The sequence below is a fragment of the Strongylocentrotus purpuratus genome, unplaced genomic scaffold (genome assembly GCF_000002235.5).
Source record: "Strongylocentrotus purpuratus isolate Spur 01 unplaced genomic scaffold, Spur_5.0 spur5_scaffold_15, whole genome shotgun sequence".
NCBI lineage: Eukaryota > Metazoa > Echinodermata > Echinoidea > Camarodonta > Strongylocentrotidae > Strongylocentrotus > Strongylocentrotus purpuratus.
The window spans coordinates 2,593,978-2,613,501 of record NW_022145600.1 but is presented as its reverse complement, the minus strand read 5'-3'; the positions used below and the strand labels follow the sequence as shown (position 1 = coordinate 2,613,501).

Here is a 19,524-nt window from a genome sequence, read left to right as displayed (position 1 = left end):
AAGCCTACCCTGTGTAAACAAGACATATTAGGACTGAATTGTTGTGGGTTCATCTCTGTTTCATTAATTCTGAAGGGCATCACTAAAGGAGTTGGACTTTCATAGAATTTGGTTGTCATGGTTCCCTTATACGATAGTGATTGTCATTGATGGACAAATAAAAACACTAACTTGACCAGGCTTTGAATCTTACTTGCGACCCCTGCACATTCCCTTTCCAATCAACACCATGAAACATCTATAACCATGCTTTAAAGGAGGCGCGATAGCTCAGTCGGTAGAGCAGTGGTCTCCTAATCTGGTGTCCCTGGTTCGAAACCAAGGCGATGCGCTAGTGCCCTTTGGTAAGGCATTAATCCTCATTACCAGGTCTCTCGGAGAAGACTTTAATCCGTCGGTCCTCTGGTTGCTTACTAACAAGCATTTATGCTTTCTTAGCAGTCAGGTAAAATAACCACTACTACTACTAATACATGCTCATTTTCATATCTGTATAGACTGCAGTTCAGAACTACATCCGTCTGTTTGAGCCTCTAGTGATTCGGGCCCTGAAGCAGTACACTGTCAGCAGCTGTGTGGTCCTACAGCAACAGGTCCTACATCTCCTGGCCCAGCTGGTCCAGCTCAGAGTCAACTATTGCTTGCTAGACTCAGATCAGGTACAGCAACTGCAATGTCACCTCTATTTGATTATGGGTCATGTAGAGGTGCTGTGGTCTAATTGATAAGGGTTGGGACTGTGAACCACTACTGATGGGGCAGGATTAGGGGGCAGTTGCCTCCCCCAAACAAAAATCAAACATGGTTTAATTGTAATTCGATACCAGTAATTTACAATTGTTGCTGAAATGACATGATTTCCCATGGTTTTTTCTCACTTTTTGGTATAAAACACTTTGTTTTCTTTCTGCCCCCAAGTTTTTGCTCATTATGCAACTGCACAAGGTACAGGGTTCAAATACCGCCGGGGCACTAATGTCCTTTGGCAAGACATTAATCTAGATTTGTCATGCTTGACCCAGGTGTAGTCAGTGGGTACCTGGGAGGATTCATTCCTTGAATGCACTGAGCGCTATGACGATGATGATGATGATGATGGTATTGATGGTGGTGGTGGTGGTGGTGATGATGATGATGATGGTGGTGATGATTATGATAATGAAGATAACATTGTACTGCAATGAATTAAAGCAACTTTCAAAACCTAGAATATTCCAATAATGATTATGTTTGGAATGGAAATGAAAATTGTAATTCCTATACCCATTTGATATCTGTTTCATCATTTTGTCTCTATTTGACAGATTTTCCTGAACTTTGTTATAAAACAGTTTGAGTACTTAGAGGAAGGACTGGTCAAGTAAGTATTTTATGTTTCGATGTACATGTACTTCTGTATCTAGAAATGTGATACTCTGTTGCAAAAACAAAATCATGTTATAAACATATACAAACATTTATTTATGGAGTAATTTGCATACTGTTCTATTTCCAAAAAAGAAAGAAATTGAAGTTAATAGCAAGTGAACCATCGACAGTGAAATAACCAATAGATTTAATATACCCAAGCAGAAACTCATAAAATTAATTATTTGGTAGTGTGCGAAATGCATAAAAAGTGTATTAGTGATGTCGTTGAATTAAAAGTTGTTATTTGACAAATCTAAATGAAAGTGTTGGTAATATGAAACCTAATCAGGGTACATGTAGTACTTGTACGTGAACAGCTTAGACCAGATTAACATCTTAATGGTTTGGATCTTCATGTACATGTTCCTCTATATTAAGATAGAAGTATGATTGGCAACAATAATCCAATTTTGTTTGGTTTTTGCCAGTATGTTTCTCTATTTATAAAGCTTCCTTACTTTTAGTGATAGGAATGATTTGATTTACAGGAGCACTTAACTTGTTATAAAATGAAGAATTTAGGACTGTAAAGACCGACATAAACTCATATGTGTATTTTTTTTTATCCAGGGGCTATGAAGTACTGATTCCACACATCTTCAACTTCCTAGTTCTGTTGTCATACGAGAGGTTCCACAGCAAACCGGTCATCGCCATGCCCAAGATCATTCAGCTGTGTGATGGTATCATGGCCAGTGGACAACAAGCCTCGACCCATAGTAAGTGCTCCCTCAAGAAAATTATGGTGGTGGTGGTGGTGATGATGGTGATGGTGGTGGTGATGGTGGTGGTGATGGTGGTGATGATGATGATGATGATGGTGGTGGTGGTGGTTTTGATGATGATGGTAACGGTGATGGTGATGTGGTGATGGTGATGATGATGATGATGATGATGATGATGGTAATGGTGATGATGATGTGGTGATGATGATGATGATGATGATGATGTTGGTAATGGTAGTGATGATGTCGATAATGATGTTAGTAATGATGATGATGGTGATAATGATGATGACGATAATGATGATGACGGTAGTGATGACGATGATAATAATGATGGTAATGATGACAATGAAGTTAGTGATGAGGATGGTGATGTTGATGGTAATGATGAAAATGATGGTGGTGATAATGATGATGATGATAGTGATAATGATGATGGTAGTGATGGTGGTGATGATAACAATTATATGAATCTTTTTTTGATAGGGCTATTTTCCATCACTCATTATTACTATGCTCCTGCATTTAGAAGGAGCCTTGAAGAATAATTTATTATCATCAGTCAAAAGCAATGTAGATGTACCCTAAAGCTTGGACCCTACCTGTACTCTTCCTTTTCACAGTTGTCCCAGCTCTGAAGCCCCTTGTACACGATCTCTTCATTCTGAGAGCCAACAACAAATCAGAATCAGCCAAGGAGTTAGACACGCAGAGGGAGGTAGTGGTTTCTATGCTGCTCAGACTCATCCACTACAGCCAGGTAAAACTTCAAGTTCCATTGCCCCTACCACTATTATTACCGCCACCACTATTACTACCACTACCACTACTATTGGTACCACTTCTACTAACACTACGACTACCATTACTACTACCTCTACCTCTACCACTATCTCTACTACTACTACCACTTCCACGACCACTACCACTAGTACTACCAATACCACTACCACTACCACTTATGCCCAATAATTCCTAGGTACAGTAAAACTTGTGGACTCAGACCTTGCCTTTCATGAAGTTGAGACCATTTGGTCATAGTTCTAGATGAGCAATTTATGATGATGAATTTTCCTGACAGGGCACTTCTTTTGAAATTTGTGAATGGAATGTGATCTATCAGTTGCACAAGTGAAGTTCATTTTTACGATGGGACTGTTATCAGGTGAATCATTAAGAAATTGTTTCTCTACAGTGACTGAATGATGGGCCCCCTGTGTTAAATTTATAAAGGATTAAATATTGACTTGTTGATGATGTCAATAATACCATCTTTATTTTTTCAATTGTGAGATGTGCGTGTATGTTAAACAAGAAAAGGCTCAAGAAAGCAACTTTCCTATGATAATGTTAACCATACAAATCCATACACATTTACAAATCAATTTCACATCTTGTCAAACATTTAAGGTACTGGAGATGTTCACAGCAGTTCTACAGCAGGCACATCGTGAGAATGAAGAGAAGTGGAAACGGCTCTCCCGACAAGTTGTTGATATGATACTCCCTCTTCTGGCCAGGCAACAGGTATTATATATGGAAATCTATTAAATTAAATAAAAAGTTTAAATTGTTAATTTATTTGTTAATTTAAACTATGTTAGTGCTTTGTGTAGCTGTCTCAATACTGAATACTTCATTTTAAACTGTATTTATATTTTTGATATCATGTGTCAATAACAAACAGTGTGTAGAAAATATTTCATTAAAGATATACCTGTACATATAGCCAGCAAAAGAAGAAGAAGAAGCAAGACTTTATTTTTTAGTGTAATTACAAGACTTGATTAGTAAAGAATGTCTCTCCAGATAGACAAGAGAAGATTTAAATTTCTATCTGTGATTGATTGTCATTGGAAATTCATACCTGATGTTCTTTCTTCTGTCAGATTAACCTGGACAGTCCAGCTGCCCTTGATGTTCTTCACCATCTCCTAGGGACTGTAGCTCCTAGCTCCCTCAGGCCTGTTGATATCCTTCTGAAGGCTCTTCTCTTAGTTCCTTATGATCAGGTAAGGTACCTTGAGAGACACTTTTGTACAGTAGTGTCACAGGTTTTTAAACAATACATTCCCATAGCATCTCAAACAAGAAGATACCATCCTATCTTGTTATCATCATCACCACCATCACCACCATCATCATCATCATTATAATTGTCATCATCATCATAATCACCACCATCATCATCATCATTATAATTGTCATCATCATCATAATCACCACCATCATCATCATCATTATAATTGTCATCATCATCATAATCACCACCATCATCATCATCATTATAATTGTCATCATCATCATAAACACCACCATCATCATCATCATTATAATTGTCATCATCATCATAATCACCACCATCATCATCATCATTATAATTGTCATCATCACCACCATCACCACCATCATCATCATCATTATAATTGTCATCATCATCATAATCACCACCATCATCATCATCATTATAATTGTCATCATCACCACCATCACCACCATCATCATCATCATTATAATTGTCATCATCATCATGATCACCACCATCATCATCATCATTATAATTGTCATCATCACCACCATCACCACCATCATCATCATCATTATAATTGTCATCATCATCATAATCACCACCATCATCACAGCATCATAATCACCCTCATCATCACCACCATCATAATTTTATCAGCATCATCATCAGCAGCATCATCAATTTATGTTATCACCACCATCATCACCATAATCACTATAATCAATTCATCATCATAATCATCACCGTCGTCATCACCGCCATCATCATCACCACAATCATCATCATCACCATTATCATAGTCATCATGATCATCATTATCAGTGTTTAATTTGATTTATTATCATCCATGTACAGGTTAGCATCGTATCGATGCAGCGTTGGCTTGCCATGGCTCTAGCCCTGCTGGGTGTCTTGACCACACAGTCCAAGGAGGAAACCATCCTGTCTCGTCTCCAGGAGCTAGGCTTGACCTCTGACCTCTTCATCTGTGTCCTGGACCCCCAGCATACTAAGGAGGATGCCCTCAATGCCAACATGACCCCTCCTGAGGAGGTTCTAGCGAGGTCAGCTAAGTAGCCAGCTTAATCAAATCAATTAATTTTTTTCAACTGATATCATTTCCTTTAATGTATATCAACATAATGCAATCCTTTATCCCATTCCATTCACTCTAAACATGTGTTCTTTAGGTGGTAATTGGCCTAGGGGTAGTTGTCTTAGGGTCATATGCTCAGAGGATAGGTTTCCAAGGGGGTACACATACACACATAGTTGTACTTAAGATGGGTGCTAGGGGGATTTAGGGAGGGGGGGGGGGTCAGTTGACTGAGTGTTTGTATATTTGTTTGGGGGGTGGTTAGGAAAGGACATAATTGTAAGCCATTATTTTCTGGGGGTAGTTGCCAGGGGGTGATAGTCCAAGGGATAGTTGTCCTTATACTTTAGTGTTCACTTAATTTTTCAAAGGTCATTGCATATTGGTATAAATGATATAAGAGTCATAAGATGAGGGCCCTGTCTTATAAACATTTGCTATTCATCCAAGTCAATCAGAAGTTTGCAGTCCCCTTTTTCTTATGTACAAAGTTGTGATCAATATTAACTCATTATAAAATGGGGCTCTGGGCTATACATTGTGTACATTTACATTATCAAATAACATTAATTGATTTCTTTTATTTGCGTTGTTCTGTAGATTCTTGCTGCAAATTGTAGGGTTCACTGTCACCACCGTACAGAGCTTACGATTCTCCAAGTCTATAGATGTGTCAGGTGTTCAGTCACATGACTTCCTAGCACAGGAGCTGTCCAGGCTGCTTTTGTCTATGACACACATGTTCAAATCTGGTAAGATCTATTTCTCTCTCTTTCTCTCTCTCTCTCTTTGTCTGTCTGTCCATCTATCTGTCCATCTTTGAAATCCATGTTATGCTGTAGTTTGCCAGGCAGTATCTCTCTGTGTTTCTCTGTGTTTTTGACTCTCTCTCTCTCTTATTTTTGATTGACTCTCTGCATAGTGTCACTGCCATGTACTTCTATATTTCCTGATTCTGTCTTGACTTTAAAAAAATTCTTTCTCTCTCTCTCTCTATCTTTCTCTCTCTCTCTTTCTCTCTCTTTCTCTCTTTATTTCTCTGAGTTTCTTTTCCTTTTCTCTGTGAATCTATGAAAGGCTGATTTATAGTTCATGAATCAAATAATTTTTGTTTTGTTGGTAGAACTATTTCCAAATGATATTAAACTTGCTTTTTTTAAAAATACTATTCCTTTATAATCAGGAGCTTTCAGGAAAGTTGGAGTAATGATGGCTAGTCTAATCTCCAGACCTCAGCAGTCCAAATGCTGGTTTGCTCTCGATCATCTCAATGAAGTATTCCATTCACTGATACAGACAGACCCAGTACTGGTGCTACAATGGTGTCAGGTATTAAAGACATGTGGTATGATGATGGAGATGGTGACGATGGTGAGGATGATGATGGTGATTGTCTGTTGCTACAGGTGCTGGTTGTGTTGTGGTATAGGTGGTGCTGGTGCTGGTGGTGGTGTTGATGCTGATGAAGGTGAGTCATGATAATGGAGGAGGAAGATGAGCAGGAGAATGGACAATTTTAATGGCAGCAGTGAAAGGATAAAGCTGGTGGTTTTGATGATAGTGTCTATGATAATAACGTGTATGATGATGAATAAGAATTAGTGGTGATTATGATGATAATTTATCTATGATGATGATGGTGATTCTGATAGAATGACACTATTCTATTTATCATCCTTGAATCCCCCTGCTGAACTACGGCCCCTCCAATTGGTGTATGCTTATTCTGCACACGCCCAAGAGGCCCTTATTGATTATGATGAAGGAGAAGTAGAAGATGATTATGATGATAATATTGATGAGGATTGTTGATAATGGTGGTGATGATTGTGATGATGAAGTGGATGACAGTGGTAATGATGATAATGATGATGATGATGATGATGACGATGATGATTGTAATGATTTTGATATTAATGGCAATGATTGAGTAATCAATGATGATGCTAATGATGATAAACTTGATGATGATAATGATGATTATGGTAGTATGGTGATGATGATGTTGCAGATGATGTTATTGATAATTTAATGATTATGATAAAGATTTGTCTATGATAACGATTGTAATGATTTTAATAATGATTTTGATGAGCACGACACTGTACCATTTCACTTCCTTGAATACCCCCTCCAGCTGCTCCTTCTGCTGAACTACGACTCCACCGATTGGTGGATGCGCATCCTGCACACACCTAAGAAGCCCCCTCTCTCCAAGTCCATGTCTTCAGGGAGCCTGGATCACCTGGAGACAAACCTGGAGCCAGAGCTCTCCACTGCGGAGGAGGTGGTCAAGCAAGGAGCCCTCGTCCTTTTCTGTGATTATGTGGTGCGTAGAATCAGTGATCAATTCGTTTTGTCAAGCGTTCTTTAATACTTCAAACCCAAAGCCCAACGTCATAAAGAGTTTCATTTGTTCCAAAATTTATTCCAAGTTACCAATCGTGCATTGAATCACTTATGATTTATTGGATTGCATGTACTTATAATTGATTATGAACATTTGATACACATTAATAGCTACTTAATATCAAATTAAATCAATTTCTGGAAGTACAGTTCAACTTACCTCTCCGCGAGATCAATTCCTGGAACTATGCTTCCAGGAATTGATTTAATTTGCTATCAATTTCTATGATTCTGGATCAATCATAATCTGCATTAATAGCAACAACAAAAAAGTGTTTTTATCAACATTATCTGCTGTCCTAAACTATGAAACTATAGAAATATTACAAAAAAGGGGGAAAATTATGATTGATAATCTTATGTTGCTGTTTAAAGGATTTTTTTTTTACTTATCAACTATTCAAATGATTCAGACCAATCATGTCCATACTGCAATAGAAATTCAATTCAATTCAAATGAACATTTATTTTCTTCTAAACAATACAATTTATAAGTAGGAACATAAATATAATTAAAGAACTTGTATTACAAGGAAGAACGCGCAAAACCCGAAAAGCATAGCTTGTAGTGGGTACGCCCGAATATATAAATGCAATTATACATTATAAATGGGGGAAAGGAAGAAAGGAAGAAAGGGATAGGCAAAGAGGAGAGGAGGATAGAGAGCTTGGAAAAAGAGAAAAGAAGAGAGGAAAAGAAGAGGACTGCAACATAGTATCAATGGAGTGTATGACATGCATAAACAACATAATGGCAAGACATAGGTGAAGAGTGTAGTGTTGAAATATTAGACTGCATATATACATCTATATATATATATACATATATATTTACTTTGTTACAAGTACATGCATTTATACAACATAGGCCTATACATACATACATGTATGTTTACATAATTATTTACATAATTATACACATGCATATACAACACATATATATATATATATATATATACTTATACATCCATATACATCCCTTATACAATATAAATACACACTCGTCAGCCTAACTGGGTATAGGGATAATAATTATTAATTTATTAATTATTAATTATTAATAAATACATGTGTATCAAATTGTGCACTGATTATAAATCTTCTACCTAATGCATACTTTGTTATTTGTTACATCCTTTATAACTATATTTTAGTGTCCATACTCGTAATGTGTTCTCTTAGCACCGTTAGTTACTAAGAGAGAGGTTTGGATGTCATTTATTCTCTATTTGTAGTGTGAGAACGAGGCTGATGCTGAGCCTCTATCATGGCTTGTAGTCAACCACGTCAACGACATCGTGCAGCTCTCATATGAACTCCCTGTTCAAGATCTTGTAAGGTAAGCTCGCAGTATAGTACACTCTTAAAGGGCAATCCAACCCTTGTAAATAAATTTATTTGTATCAAAGCACAACAATAACTACAAACTACTGTATATAGTAAATAAACAGTTAGGTCAAATTAACCATATAATCTCATTCCCATATTTGCGATATCATCATCAATGGTGGTCTGTCAGTGTACGACGGGTTCAGTGACCCAATCAGAATTCTCCATCAAGTGTCTCTACAAGTCTCTCCAAGTACCTCGGTCTTGAGCCATCCGTTTCAGCATTTCATACCCTGTTGCTCCACATTCTGTAATTAAATCATCTAGAAAGCCTTTACAAGATCTTCCCCTCATCTTCTTTCCATGTAGACAACCTTCTATGACTCTGATCATCAAGCCATTTGCAATTTAACATTGCAAATATTGTATTTACCTTTTAATTATGATGAACACCTCATTCTTATATAGTTTTTTGTAAGAATGAAGATGTGGTACATTGTGCATCCTGTACTACATTTCACTGCTCTTTGATGAATTTAAATCATCACTTGAATAATCTGTAGGTAATCACTTATAATCATTGCCTATCATCACTGTTCATTATCTGTGTGTATCATCATACATGAATCTTAATAGAAAACTTATAAATCTTCAACATATTTATATTTCCTCTAGTGCAATTCATCGCAACTCGGCCGCTAGCGGTCTCTTCCTTCGTGCAATAAACATTCGATTCAGCCACATGAACAACCCATGTCTCGTGAGACAGACCCTGAGGTTACTAGACGGCATTCACCTTACACAGTCAGGTCAGTGGTTCAAATCCTTCATCAAGCTTCATGCAATGTCACATGAATTGGTTCGCACATGTTGTCAAAATGCTATACGCCACCATGTGATAATACTTTGAAAATGATGGGGATTTATGTAGGATAATTCAATTCAATTCTGTTCAATATAGTTCATTTATTTCATTCAAATCTCATGGATAAATATATGCACTGAGAATTATGAAGGATGTAACACCTAAAAAGCCTGTCAGTCTTGACACTTCTGGTGCTCCATGATTATTACCCTGGCTTTAGAATTGCTGCCATTGTGGCGTCCTAGCATTTCAAGGAATCTGTTCCTGAGAGGTACCTATTATGTCAACTGGGTCAATTGTGTGGCAAATGTTGATTCATGTCTTGCCAAAGGACCTTGGTGCCGCAGACCATGTGATCCACTAGACCAAGACACCTCCACAGAGTCAACTTTATTCAATATGCTATGATCAAGGCTGACTGAAGTGATTTAACTCTTCTCCATACAGGTATGCTTCTCACCCTTCTGATTGAGAAGTTCCTCACGACCCACTGGCAGTCGGTTGGCCGCGTGGCCAGCGGGCTAGCATGCAGGAGAGTGGAGATGCTGCTTGCTGAGAGAGTAGATCAGCACTCGAAGACACAGCTCACCCATGAAGAACTGACGAAGCTGGAAGGCTTCATAACCTCAAACAGGCTGGCTCAAAAGTAAGAGGATAAAAATACTCTGTCATAAACAGTGAAATTGAGTTTTAATTGCCTAGAAACAAGCATTGTGCATTTTTTTTTAAAATCATGAATTACATCAACATGCTTTTAATTTTGGAAATGGGACAAATTCTAAACTGATCTGAAAGGATTATAAAGATCTTTCTCAAAGATTCCCTTATTATACAAAATATTATATTCAAATCATGATTGACAAAATGAAACCTACAGGTAGATGAATAAAGCAACTTGTATCCAATATAAGTTGGTTTTAAAATCATCTTTAATCAATAATGTAAATATCATCTTGTGTTATGCATTTTTTGCACATTACTTCTCATGAAGATTTCATTTTTCCTTTGCAACATGAAGAACCATGGTTGTGATTCCCCCCCCCCCAAAAAAAAAAAATCATTACAGATCCCTTTCTTTGTCCTTCCTATTTCTTATTTCTTGTTTCATTATGTACTGTATGCCTTATCTCTCTCTTATCTCTCTCTAGGAACCAAAGGTTGATGTCTCTACTGAGTAGGATAAAGCTTGACCTGACCGTGGAGGAGCCAGCTCAGTCTCCTCCTGACCTGCCCACCGACTTGCCAAAGAATCTTGCAGATGTGTTCCTGGATAAGGTATAACTTACTTGTTTGCTAGTGACCTATAACCCTTCTCATCCATGCCCTGCTGCGGAAAAAAAGAACAGCTTTGGTTTCTCAATGTACTGTATTATAACATAAGTTTTTGCAATACCCATTTACTATTGATGCTATTCTAAATGACTAATCAACTACTTACAATGTATAAGCTGCAGACTGTAAGTCTTTTTGTCTGGAATACATGTTCCATACACATTGTGAGTGTGGCAAAAGTTGGCTGTAACATTCCATTGCTTGTTTGTTTTGTCAGTCTAAGTGGACGTAGAGTTAAGGTCAATTCCAAGCATTACAGATTGGCATTTCCTGAGAATTTTGAATTTTGAATAGAAAATATTGTAGACATTTCAATAAAAATGTACAAATTAGTGAATGAGATATCATATACGTGTATTAAACTTTTATGAGGTACCGGTACTTCCACAAGATTTTAGTTTTCCTATTATAAATTTCATTCCATAACGCTTGGATTTGACCTTATTTGATCTTAACCAAGAATCATGTTTTTGCCTTCAGGAGTGGTATGTATCTCACGTAGAGTCGTGTTGCTGTGGAAATGGTCCGGCATCATCCAGTAGAGACTGTGCTACCATGTTGTCCAGGCTTTCCTATGAAGACATCCTGGCCATCATGACGCGTGAGGTAAAAGAATACTCTCACTTTTAACCATGCTGGTGTATGGTGGGGTAGGAGGGGGGGGGGGGGGGGAGGGGGACACAATTGTATCAACAACGTGTAACTGAGAGTAATTGAAAGTGCTATGCTTGGGGGCTGAAAATATCAAAAAAGGAGTGAAAAATTTGTAATTATTTGCATTCATCTTACCTAACCTAAACATGTGAAGTACCTGATCTTTCATGAAAGGTCATGTAACCAGACCTGACACAAAGACCAATAATAGTTAGCTTTTATATAGTGCTTAATACAAATGTCTCTAAGCGCTTTACAAATATACTATTACCAAATGGAATGAAGTTAGCCTCTAAGTGATATACAAATCATGTGCATGGGATTTGCTTCAAGTTCCGTTTTCACAAAAAACCTGATTATAATCGTGCAAATCTTTCATTATCTATCACATATTACTAAAGGACTTTGACCACACACTGATCGGCGAGTGCATCAGCTTAGGGTTAGCTCGCACCCAGGTTGGAGCATCTGAGCACGGTCAAACCCCATCCAGTGCTCAGCCCCCCAACGCTACCCCATCCAGCACCGCACCATCATCAGGTGGTGAACACCCCTCGCAGGCCACGCCCCTCGACGCCCTCCTGAAGGCTTCCATGCCAACCCTCATCACGCACCTGAAGGCGTTTGCTGCCCTCGTCCCACGGCCGCATCAGATCCTGGAACCGGCATCGGAGAGTCAGGAGGCGAAGGATTACTATTCCAAGATGATGGAATGCTTCCAGGATCCTTTGTGGTGCAATCAGCTGGATGATATCATCTGGGCGTTATCTCGATACTTCGTGGCTTGTAGGACGTTAAAGCTTGATCTTGATATGGAAGCTTCTGAAAGCATGATGTCTCTTACTATCTCAGCATTAGAGGTAGGACTCGAGGCTTTTCATTTAAAAAAATTATAAACTAATTTAATGCTGTTGTTCTTGTACTTTGTGTATTTTTTAAAAGTATCTTCAAAGATATTGCAATTGACTATATGCAGTTCATTATATACAAATATAAATGAAGTATGTATGAGCATGCAAGGATGAACCGATTAGATTTTGGGTGGAAGAGGTAAAACGTCAAAGGTAAAAGGTTATGGGGTCATAAAAGTGTTAAAAATACCAAATATTACCTCATTACCGCAATAACTTGAAAAGCGTTGAAGCAAAATAAACCAAAGTTGGATGAAGTGTGTACGAGCATGCATGGGTGAACTGATTAGGTTTTGGTTGTAAGAGGACTAAAGTTTTCAGGGCCATTAAAATGTTTAAAATCTGAGAAAATATTTTATTATTGTGTTAATTTAACAAAAAATTCAACCAATGTCAACCAAACTGGGATCAAGTATGTAAAACCATTATAAAAATGAAAATCATTCGGATTCGTGAGGTAAGATGTAAAGGGTCACAGGATCATTGATCAATACAAATAGAATATAGTCTAATGCATTTCTTATTCATCTTGATTTTTATGTATTTCATATTTTTCTGTGGATGTAATTTGTAGAATATTGTGCACTATGGATACCTTTTTGAATCAGTTGGGTGTGCTATAATGCCCACTATTATTGTAGTTTTGATGCCCCTTATAAAACAACAAATCCAGGAAATTTATTCTGCATCTGTTCTTTTCTGTTGTACAGTTGGTGAGTTGGAGTATATCAGAGGGTAAGCCGATATCCTCTGCCCAAGCTCTCCATTCCATAGAGTGTATCGCTGAGATACTCCAGCACCCTGAGCTCTCAATTGTGATTGGTGGTTCCGATCATGTGACTTGGTTCTGTTCAGCTATTGGCTGTATCCATCACATCATCCAAGCAGGTGGGTTGCATATCCAAGAGAGGGTTTGAGTTCTGAGCGAAGATGACAAATAATATGTAAACTATCCAAGTCTTGAAGTTGAAATGTCCTGTGAAAAGGATTTCTGTTGAAGTGCCCTCATGTTAGAATAATACAATAAGAAACTACAAAAAATTTGGACCAAACTTTGACTTGTGTGAGTGTGTAGTTCCATATAATTGTTTCTGTGTGTAATGGTTGTGGTTTTCATCACTTTCCTAAGAAAATCATTCTATGGTTGTCCATTTTATGAGCATTGAATTTCAACTTCATTTTCTTTTCATTAAACTCACCACCCTTTAAGGCTTGTTGAGAGATGACCTGGCAAAACCGCGGCAATATTTTTCACGTCAATGACGTGTAAGTGTAATCTGTTTTACGGCAGTTTATTGCACCATATTTGAATGAGCCTTTAGAAAGAGGGAAGAGGCAGTTTTACTCATATTTAATCTGTGTATTTCCTTTTGATGAATTTTTTTTTATTTACCCATTTATCAGGGAAAGTGTGGAAGGAAGAACACGAGCCTTTCACGGTGCCAAAGCTTCAAGAAATGCCCGGCTCAGATTCAAGTAAGCAAACAGATTTCTCATCATTCTCTCCTTTTTCTGTTCATGTCGGAATTTCTGCATGTTTACGTTTATGTACATATATTAATGAAGATAGATCTGTCAGTTCAGCATGTAACGGTTACATATACAGGTTTAATTCTAAAATATTTATCATTTTTCTCATCACTTAAAAGGGTCATTATGGGCTTCTTAGTTTCATGTACATGTACATGTATGCCTCTAGCTTCCATGGAGTATTGATTGCACTCAAAAATTATTTTTAAAAATCGTGTTTCTACAGAGAGGACCTTAAAAGGATTGTGTAACTTTGTCTCTGATTCTGAAACAAAAACAAAACGGCGCTCGGCTTGTAAAAGTCATGGGATACCTGACTGACCTCAAGGTTTATAGTTATCATTGCAGCATGACCCAAATCCAAGATTTTTTTTCAAAATCTGAGGCAATGTTACCGAGTCACTTTAATGGTGATTTTACTCTCTCGGGCTTAGATGATGCCAACAAAATAATGATAATTTATAAGAATACATATAAACTTTATTTGAAGATAATTCAGTGAATGGATTAAAGTTTCAGAGATAATTCCAATTAAGACAATTTTAACAATCTTGTTTGTGACTTACTGTTGTAGGGTTTGACCACCAGCTCCAAGCCTGTCACCGGATATCTGAACTCGTTGAACTCTTGAACGAGAACCCGTCCCCTAAGGATGAACAAGCCTACCTCACCAAGACGTCTCAATTCCTCAGAGAACCCATCAGGAGGGTAATGGTTGGCCTCGCCCGCCTGCCCCTGGTTAATGGGTTCGCTAGGACCCCTCCCCTTCTGTGGAAGATGGGGTGGTGTCCTAGCCCCCTGGAGCGTGCTCAAACCAACCTGCCCCCTATTCCATTAGAGTTCCTCAAAGAAAAGCCGGTGCTCAGGAGCTTCATACAGCGGGTCAACTCAATAGGTAAGTCATTCTGTCACATTTTTGTCACTACTGTAGAATCCACAACATCTGGAGAATTTTTTTTTTGAGGGGAATGAAATAAATTTCCACCATAGAAAAGTGACCACTGAAAAACAAATATTTTTCTGTTCGTGTAAGCTCTTTAGGATTTGGTGTGGTAAAGGTGCAATTTTCTCACAGTCATATTGAACTATTTTATTCTTATTTTGCCTGAGCTTTTTTTGAGCTTTCCAGAGCTAAATTGCTTAGTGCTCTCATGTATTTTTGTTGTTGATGCCACTAAGACAAGTTCGACTACTTAATAGCATCCTTTGTGATTTTATGAATGTATGTATACAATATACAGTGAAACCTGTCTATAAAGACCACCCAAGGGAGACATGAGAAGTGGTCTTTATAGGCATGTAGTCTGTATGTACAGGTTCCTTTGGTACATGTTTCAATGAGAAATCATTTTCAAGGCAAACAAAAAATGTGGTCTGTACAAGAAAAATCAAATTGAAGTGTTTCTATTTTCATGGAATCTCCTCCTTTTTTTTAATTGAATACCCTTTCTTTTTATTCTTTCTTTAGGATGGACAAGTCGGTTCCAGTTTGAGGAGACATGGGCCTCGCTGCTAGGCCTGTTGAATCCTGCTGAGAATCCGGAAGATGTCATGTTGGAGGTAGGCTTACTCTCACTACATGTACAGTTTGTTTATCCCTTTCAAGACTGGCATTCCTCCTTCTGTGGTTTGGCTCAATAACTTTTGATTCAGAGCCTTAATAACATACCAAAGCCTTGTCTCATAATCAGTACAGGTTAATTGCAACTTATATGTGATTAATATCAATTACAACTAAGTACATAAGAGATAGGAGACTGCAAAATTTGTGAATGATTGGAGATACCTGGCAAGAATTGAATCCTTGAAATGCTTAAGTGGATAATGATAATGTAGCACCAGGGGAGTGTTTCACAAAGACTGAGATCCACTTTAAGTTGAACTTAACTATGGCAGGCCATTCATGCCACTAGTTCCTCTAACCATTCCTGGCATTGCTTTATCAAGGAACGTACAAATCGTGGTCACAAATCTACAGAATTTGCCTGATTTGATAGATCATTATTGAAGGAAAAAAAGTTATCTAAACATCGTAATTAAGAGACCAATTGTGAGAGCAACCAGTGGCATGAATAGCCTGCCATATTTAAGTCCAAATTAAAGTCGATTTTAGTCTTTGTGAAACACTCCCCTGGAGTGCAAATGTGCCAGGCACGAGCTCTAAACAAGAACCCATTATTATTATTTCCTTTTGTAGGAGGAGATGGAGCAGAGTGAGTTGATGTGTCTAGCCATACGAGGGATCTCATCCCTGCTCCTGAACACCATCCTACGCCCCTCTGCCGGTAACCCCATCAACAGTCGACCCCTCTGTATCCCACGACACGACAGCTTGCCCTTCCTCGCCACCCAGAAGGGTCAGAGGTTAGGTCGGCTCAGGGTACTCGTGGAACGAGAGATGCAAGCTATGCAGTCAACTAGGTCAGTCACGTTTGTTTGCTTGTTGGTTAATCAGTTCGTTCTTCTGTCCAATCGTTCGTTCGTTAGGCCGTGTGTTTGCTGGTCATTTTTATCAATTCTTAGAGCATATCAATCTTTCTAAATGTCACATAATCATTGTATGCTATTGTAGCATGTTTAGTTGGAGAAAATTGCAGATTTTGTACAGGAACTTTTCTTAGTTTAACATTTGACACTGTTGAACAAATAAGGACCATCAATGTAAAAGACTAAAAGTGTGTGTGTGTGTGTGTGTGTGTAATTGGGTTTTTACAGACGTGTATCAATCAGAAATGATTATTTACGTTTGTAGGCCAAGACAGAGAGCTGACCAAGTAAATGTGCAGCTAGACCAACTCACATCTTAAAAGAAAACTTTATTCTCATTTTATAGTACGGTAATGTTTATAAATGAAATTTGGTGTCATTAGAAAGAATGATACATTTTCTACAACTTTATTACACAACATTTTGTAATATGGTAACATGGTTAAAGAAGTGCAGGCATTTAAAAGTAAGCATCAAATGTTCAAGTTTTGGTAGTATCTCAAAACATGCTTGGTACTGTAAGACTTAATGTCGTTGACTTTGGTATTAAACACAGGTCTCAAAAGACTTTGGTACCTGCTACGAGTACAGCCATGGAAGGACCGTTTGATGAGATGCTGACAGCTAACATGGAAACGGAGGGTACTCAGGACCAGTTCACCTTGGGACAGGTCAGGCACTTGGTGGAAACACTGATACCATTTTAGTTATGTAACTAAATGTATGCATATGCCTTTGTGAAGCACCTTGATACAAATTCTTTCATTCACCTGTTTAGAATAATTGTACTTCAATAGTCAAAATACGAATTGCATACATTGATTCGTATCGAAGCCTTTAAGTATAAATTTGGTTACATTACGAAAATGGCCTATCGTGGAGATGGTGATTTAATAAGCCAATTTGTAGATATTGTGTGCATGGGTAGATAAAGATCATTTGTAAAATAATTGTAAAACCCACCTAGGCGAATACGGGATATGTGCTCATGAAAGCTATTTAATCATTATTAATTTATGTACCAACGGTACATTCTATGGAACACAGGTAAAAGTATTCTTCTCGAGAGGGAAAACAAATGGTATTCCTTAAGCTCATCCATGACTTTGGCAGTAATTAATTCAAAATGCACAAAGTGGGATTACTCTATATGTAAAAGATCTTTAGATATTTGTGGTCATTTGTACTGAAGAACAAGAAAATGTCACTTGTGAGTTACCGGTAATTCAACAACAAAAATCTTTGTCGTTGTTAATGTATGTGTCAAAAATGACCAATTACAATGAACTTGCACAGAACTAATATTTCAATGTACATATACATGTTTCATGCAAAAAAAAAGAAAAAGGAAAAGAAAAGGGAAACGATAGAACAGAATACCATTGTGATTCTTGTTTTCCACCTCCATTGTAGATCTCTGTCCATGGCATCTGGGCGATCAACAACATGATGCTACCACTCACTGAAGACCCGAACCAGAACCGGTCAGAAGCCAGCATCATCCCCCTGGGTCGTACGGCCATCCCCGCTGCCCTCAGCAGGGTTCCGTCCAATCTCGATGTCCACTCCTGTCTGGTGTTACTCCTTGAGGTGTATGGTCAGTGGCTTGCCCCTGGCTCGGCCCGCCGGACATCGCTCATGCTCCTCTGTGAGACAATCAAGTCGGTAAGAACTTCTTCATTTACATTTCTTTCTTTATTTGGGAGGGGGGGGGGGAATGTTATGATATGAGATAATGCTTTTCAATGGCAAATGAAGGAGAGAGTTGGAAATGATAATTATACCATTGAAGTTAGGAAAGATAATAAGCTAATATATAGATAATTTTGATTGCAATGAACTGTATGACATTGAAATTTCTAAAATTGACTAATATGACATGACATTCTGCATCCATTTCCCTTCAAACAGGTACTGCTAATTTCTGATGTCTTCACTGAGCGATCTCAGTTTGAATGGATGTATGAGACTTTGCTGGAGCTTAACAAGATTCATCCTGTGGAAGACGAGTTAGTCACGCAGTATGTGATTCCAGGCATCTGTAAAGCAGCTTCCGTTTTAGGAATGGTAGGTCATCACCTCTTTATAAATGTATTTTGTGGGGGTAGATGTGGGGTAGATTGTACTGACAGGCGGGCCCAAGACAAGTACAGTCAAACCTGCTTTAGCGACCACCTGTATAGAAAGACCACATTTTTTTCCCCCCTGTAAATGGTTTCTCATTGAAACATGTACTAAACCTGTAGATTAGGACAACCCACCGTCTCCCTTGGGTATTCTTTATGGCCAGGTTTCACTGTACAGGCAACACTGTCTTAGTGGCCACCTCTCATTAAAGGCCATCTGTTCTTAGTGGTCATTTTTTTGTCTCCCTCAAGAAAGAAATGTGTTGTAGAACATGTCTTGAATAACCACCTGTCTACAGTTACCAATTTGTCCCTGTTTCTCTTGGGTAGCCTCAATGACTACACACGAAGATGCAAGTTAAAAAAAACTACTTAGTAGAGGTGTCGTGGTCTAATGGATACATTGTTGGACTGTAGATTACATGGTTTGCGGTTCAAGTCCTTCTGCGGCACTAACGTCCTTTGGCAAGTCATTAATCTGCATTTGCCACTCTCTACCCAGGTGTTGATGATGATGATTCACAGCATATGTATTGCGCCATACATATAAATGGGTAGCCGTAGAAGGGAGTTCCTTAAATGTTGTGTGCACCAAAAACGGTAGCCTAGCAGAGCTGGGGT

General features: G+C 38.1%; 1 protein-coding gene across 1 annotated transcript in view; it reads left to right on the top strand.

Annotated features, from left to right (window-relative positions):
• Nucleotides 1–19,524, top strand: part of LOC591027 (huntingtin) — a 61,516-nt gene that overhangs the window by 28,102 nt on the left and 13,890 nt on the right. The window contains exons 27-50 of the mRNA XM_030985339.1: nt 498–659; nt 1,305–1,360; nt 1,981–2,129; nt 2,759–2,895; nt 3,546–3,662; nt 4,025–4,147; nt 5,020–5,228; nt 5,861–6,012; nt 6,444–6,589; nt 7,398–7,589; nt 8,905–9,008; nt 9,674–9,807; nt 10,311–10,509; nt 11,012–11,138; nt 11,676–11,801; nt 12,251–12,709; nt 13,471–13,648; nt 14,165–14,236; nt 14,865–15,185; nt 15,759–15,850; nt 16,488–16,711; nt 17,334–17,448; nt 18,191–18,442; nt 18,689–18,844. Of these exons, the coding sequence (XP_030841199.1) occupies nt 498–659; nt 1,305–1,360; nt 1,981–2,129; nt 2,759–2,895; nt 3,546–3,662; nt 4,025–4,147; nt 5,020–5,228; nt 5,861–6,012; nt 6,444–6,589; nt 7,398–7,589; nt 8,905–9,008; nt 9,674–9,807; nt 10,311–10,509; nt 11,012–11,138; nt 11,676–11,801; nt 12,251–12,709; nt 13,471–13,648; nt 14,165–14,236; nt 14,865–15,185; nt 15,759–15,850; nt 16,488–16,711; nt 17,334–17,448; nt 18,191–18,442; nt 18,689–18,844 (4,002 nt within the window). The remainder of the gene's footprint in view (nt 1–497; nt 660–1,304; nt 1,361–1,980; nt 2,130–2,758; nt 2,896–3,545; nt 3,663–4,024; nt 4,148–5,019; nt 5,229–5,860; nt 6,013–6,443; nt 6,590–7,397; nt 7,590–8,904; nt 9,009–9,673; nt 9,808–10,310; nt 10,510–11,011; nt 11,139–11,675; nt 11,802–12,250; nt 12,710–13,470; nt 13,649–14,164; nt 14,237–14,864; nt 15,186–15,758; nt 15,851–16,487; nt 16,712–17,333; nt 17,449–18,190; nt 18,443–18,688; nt 18,845–19,524) is intronic.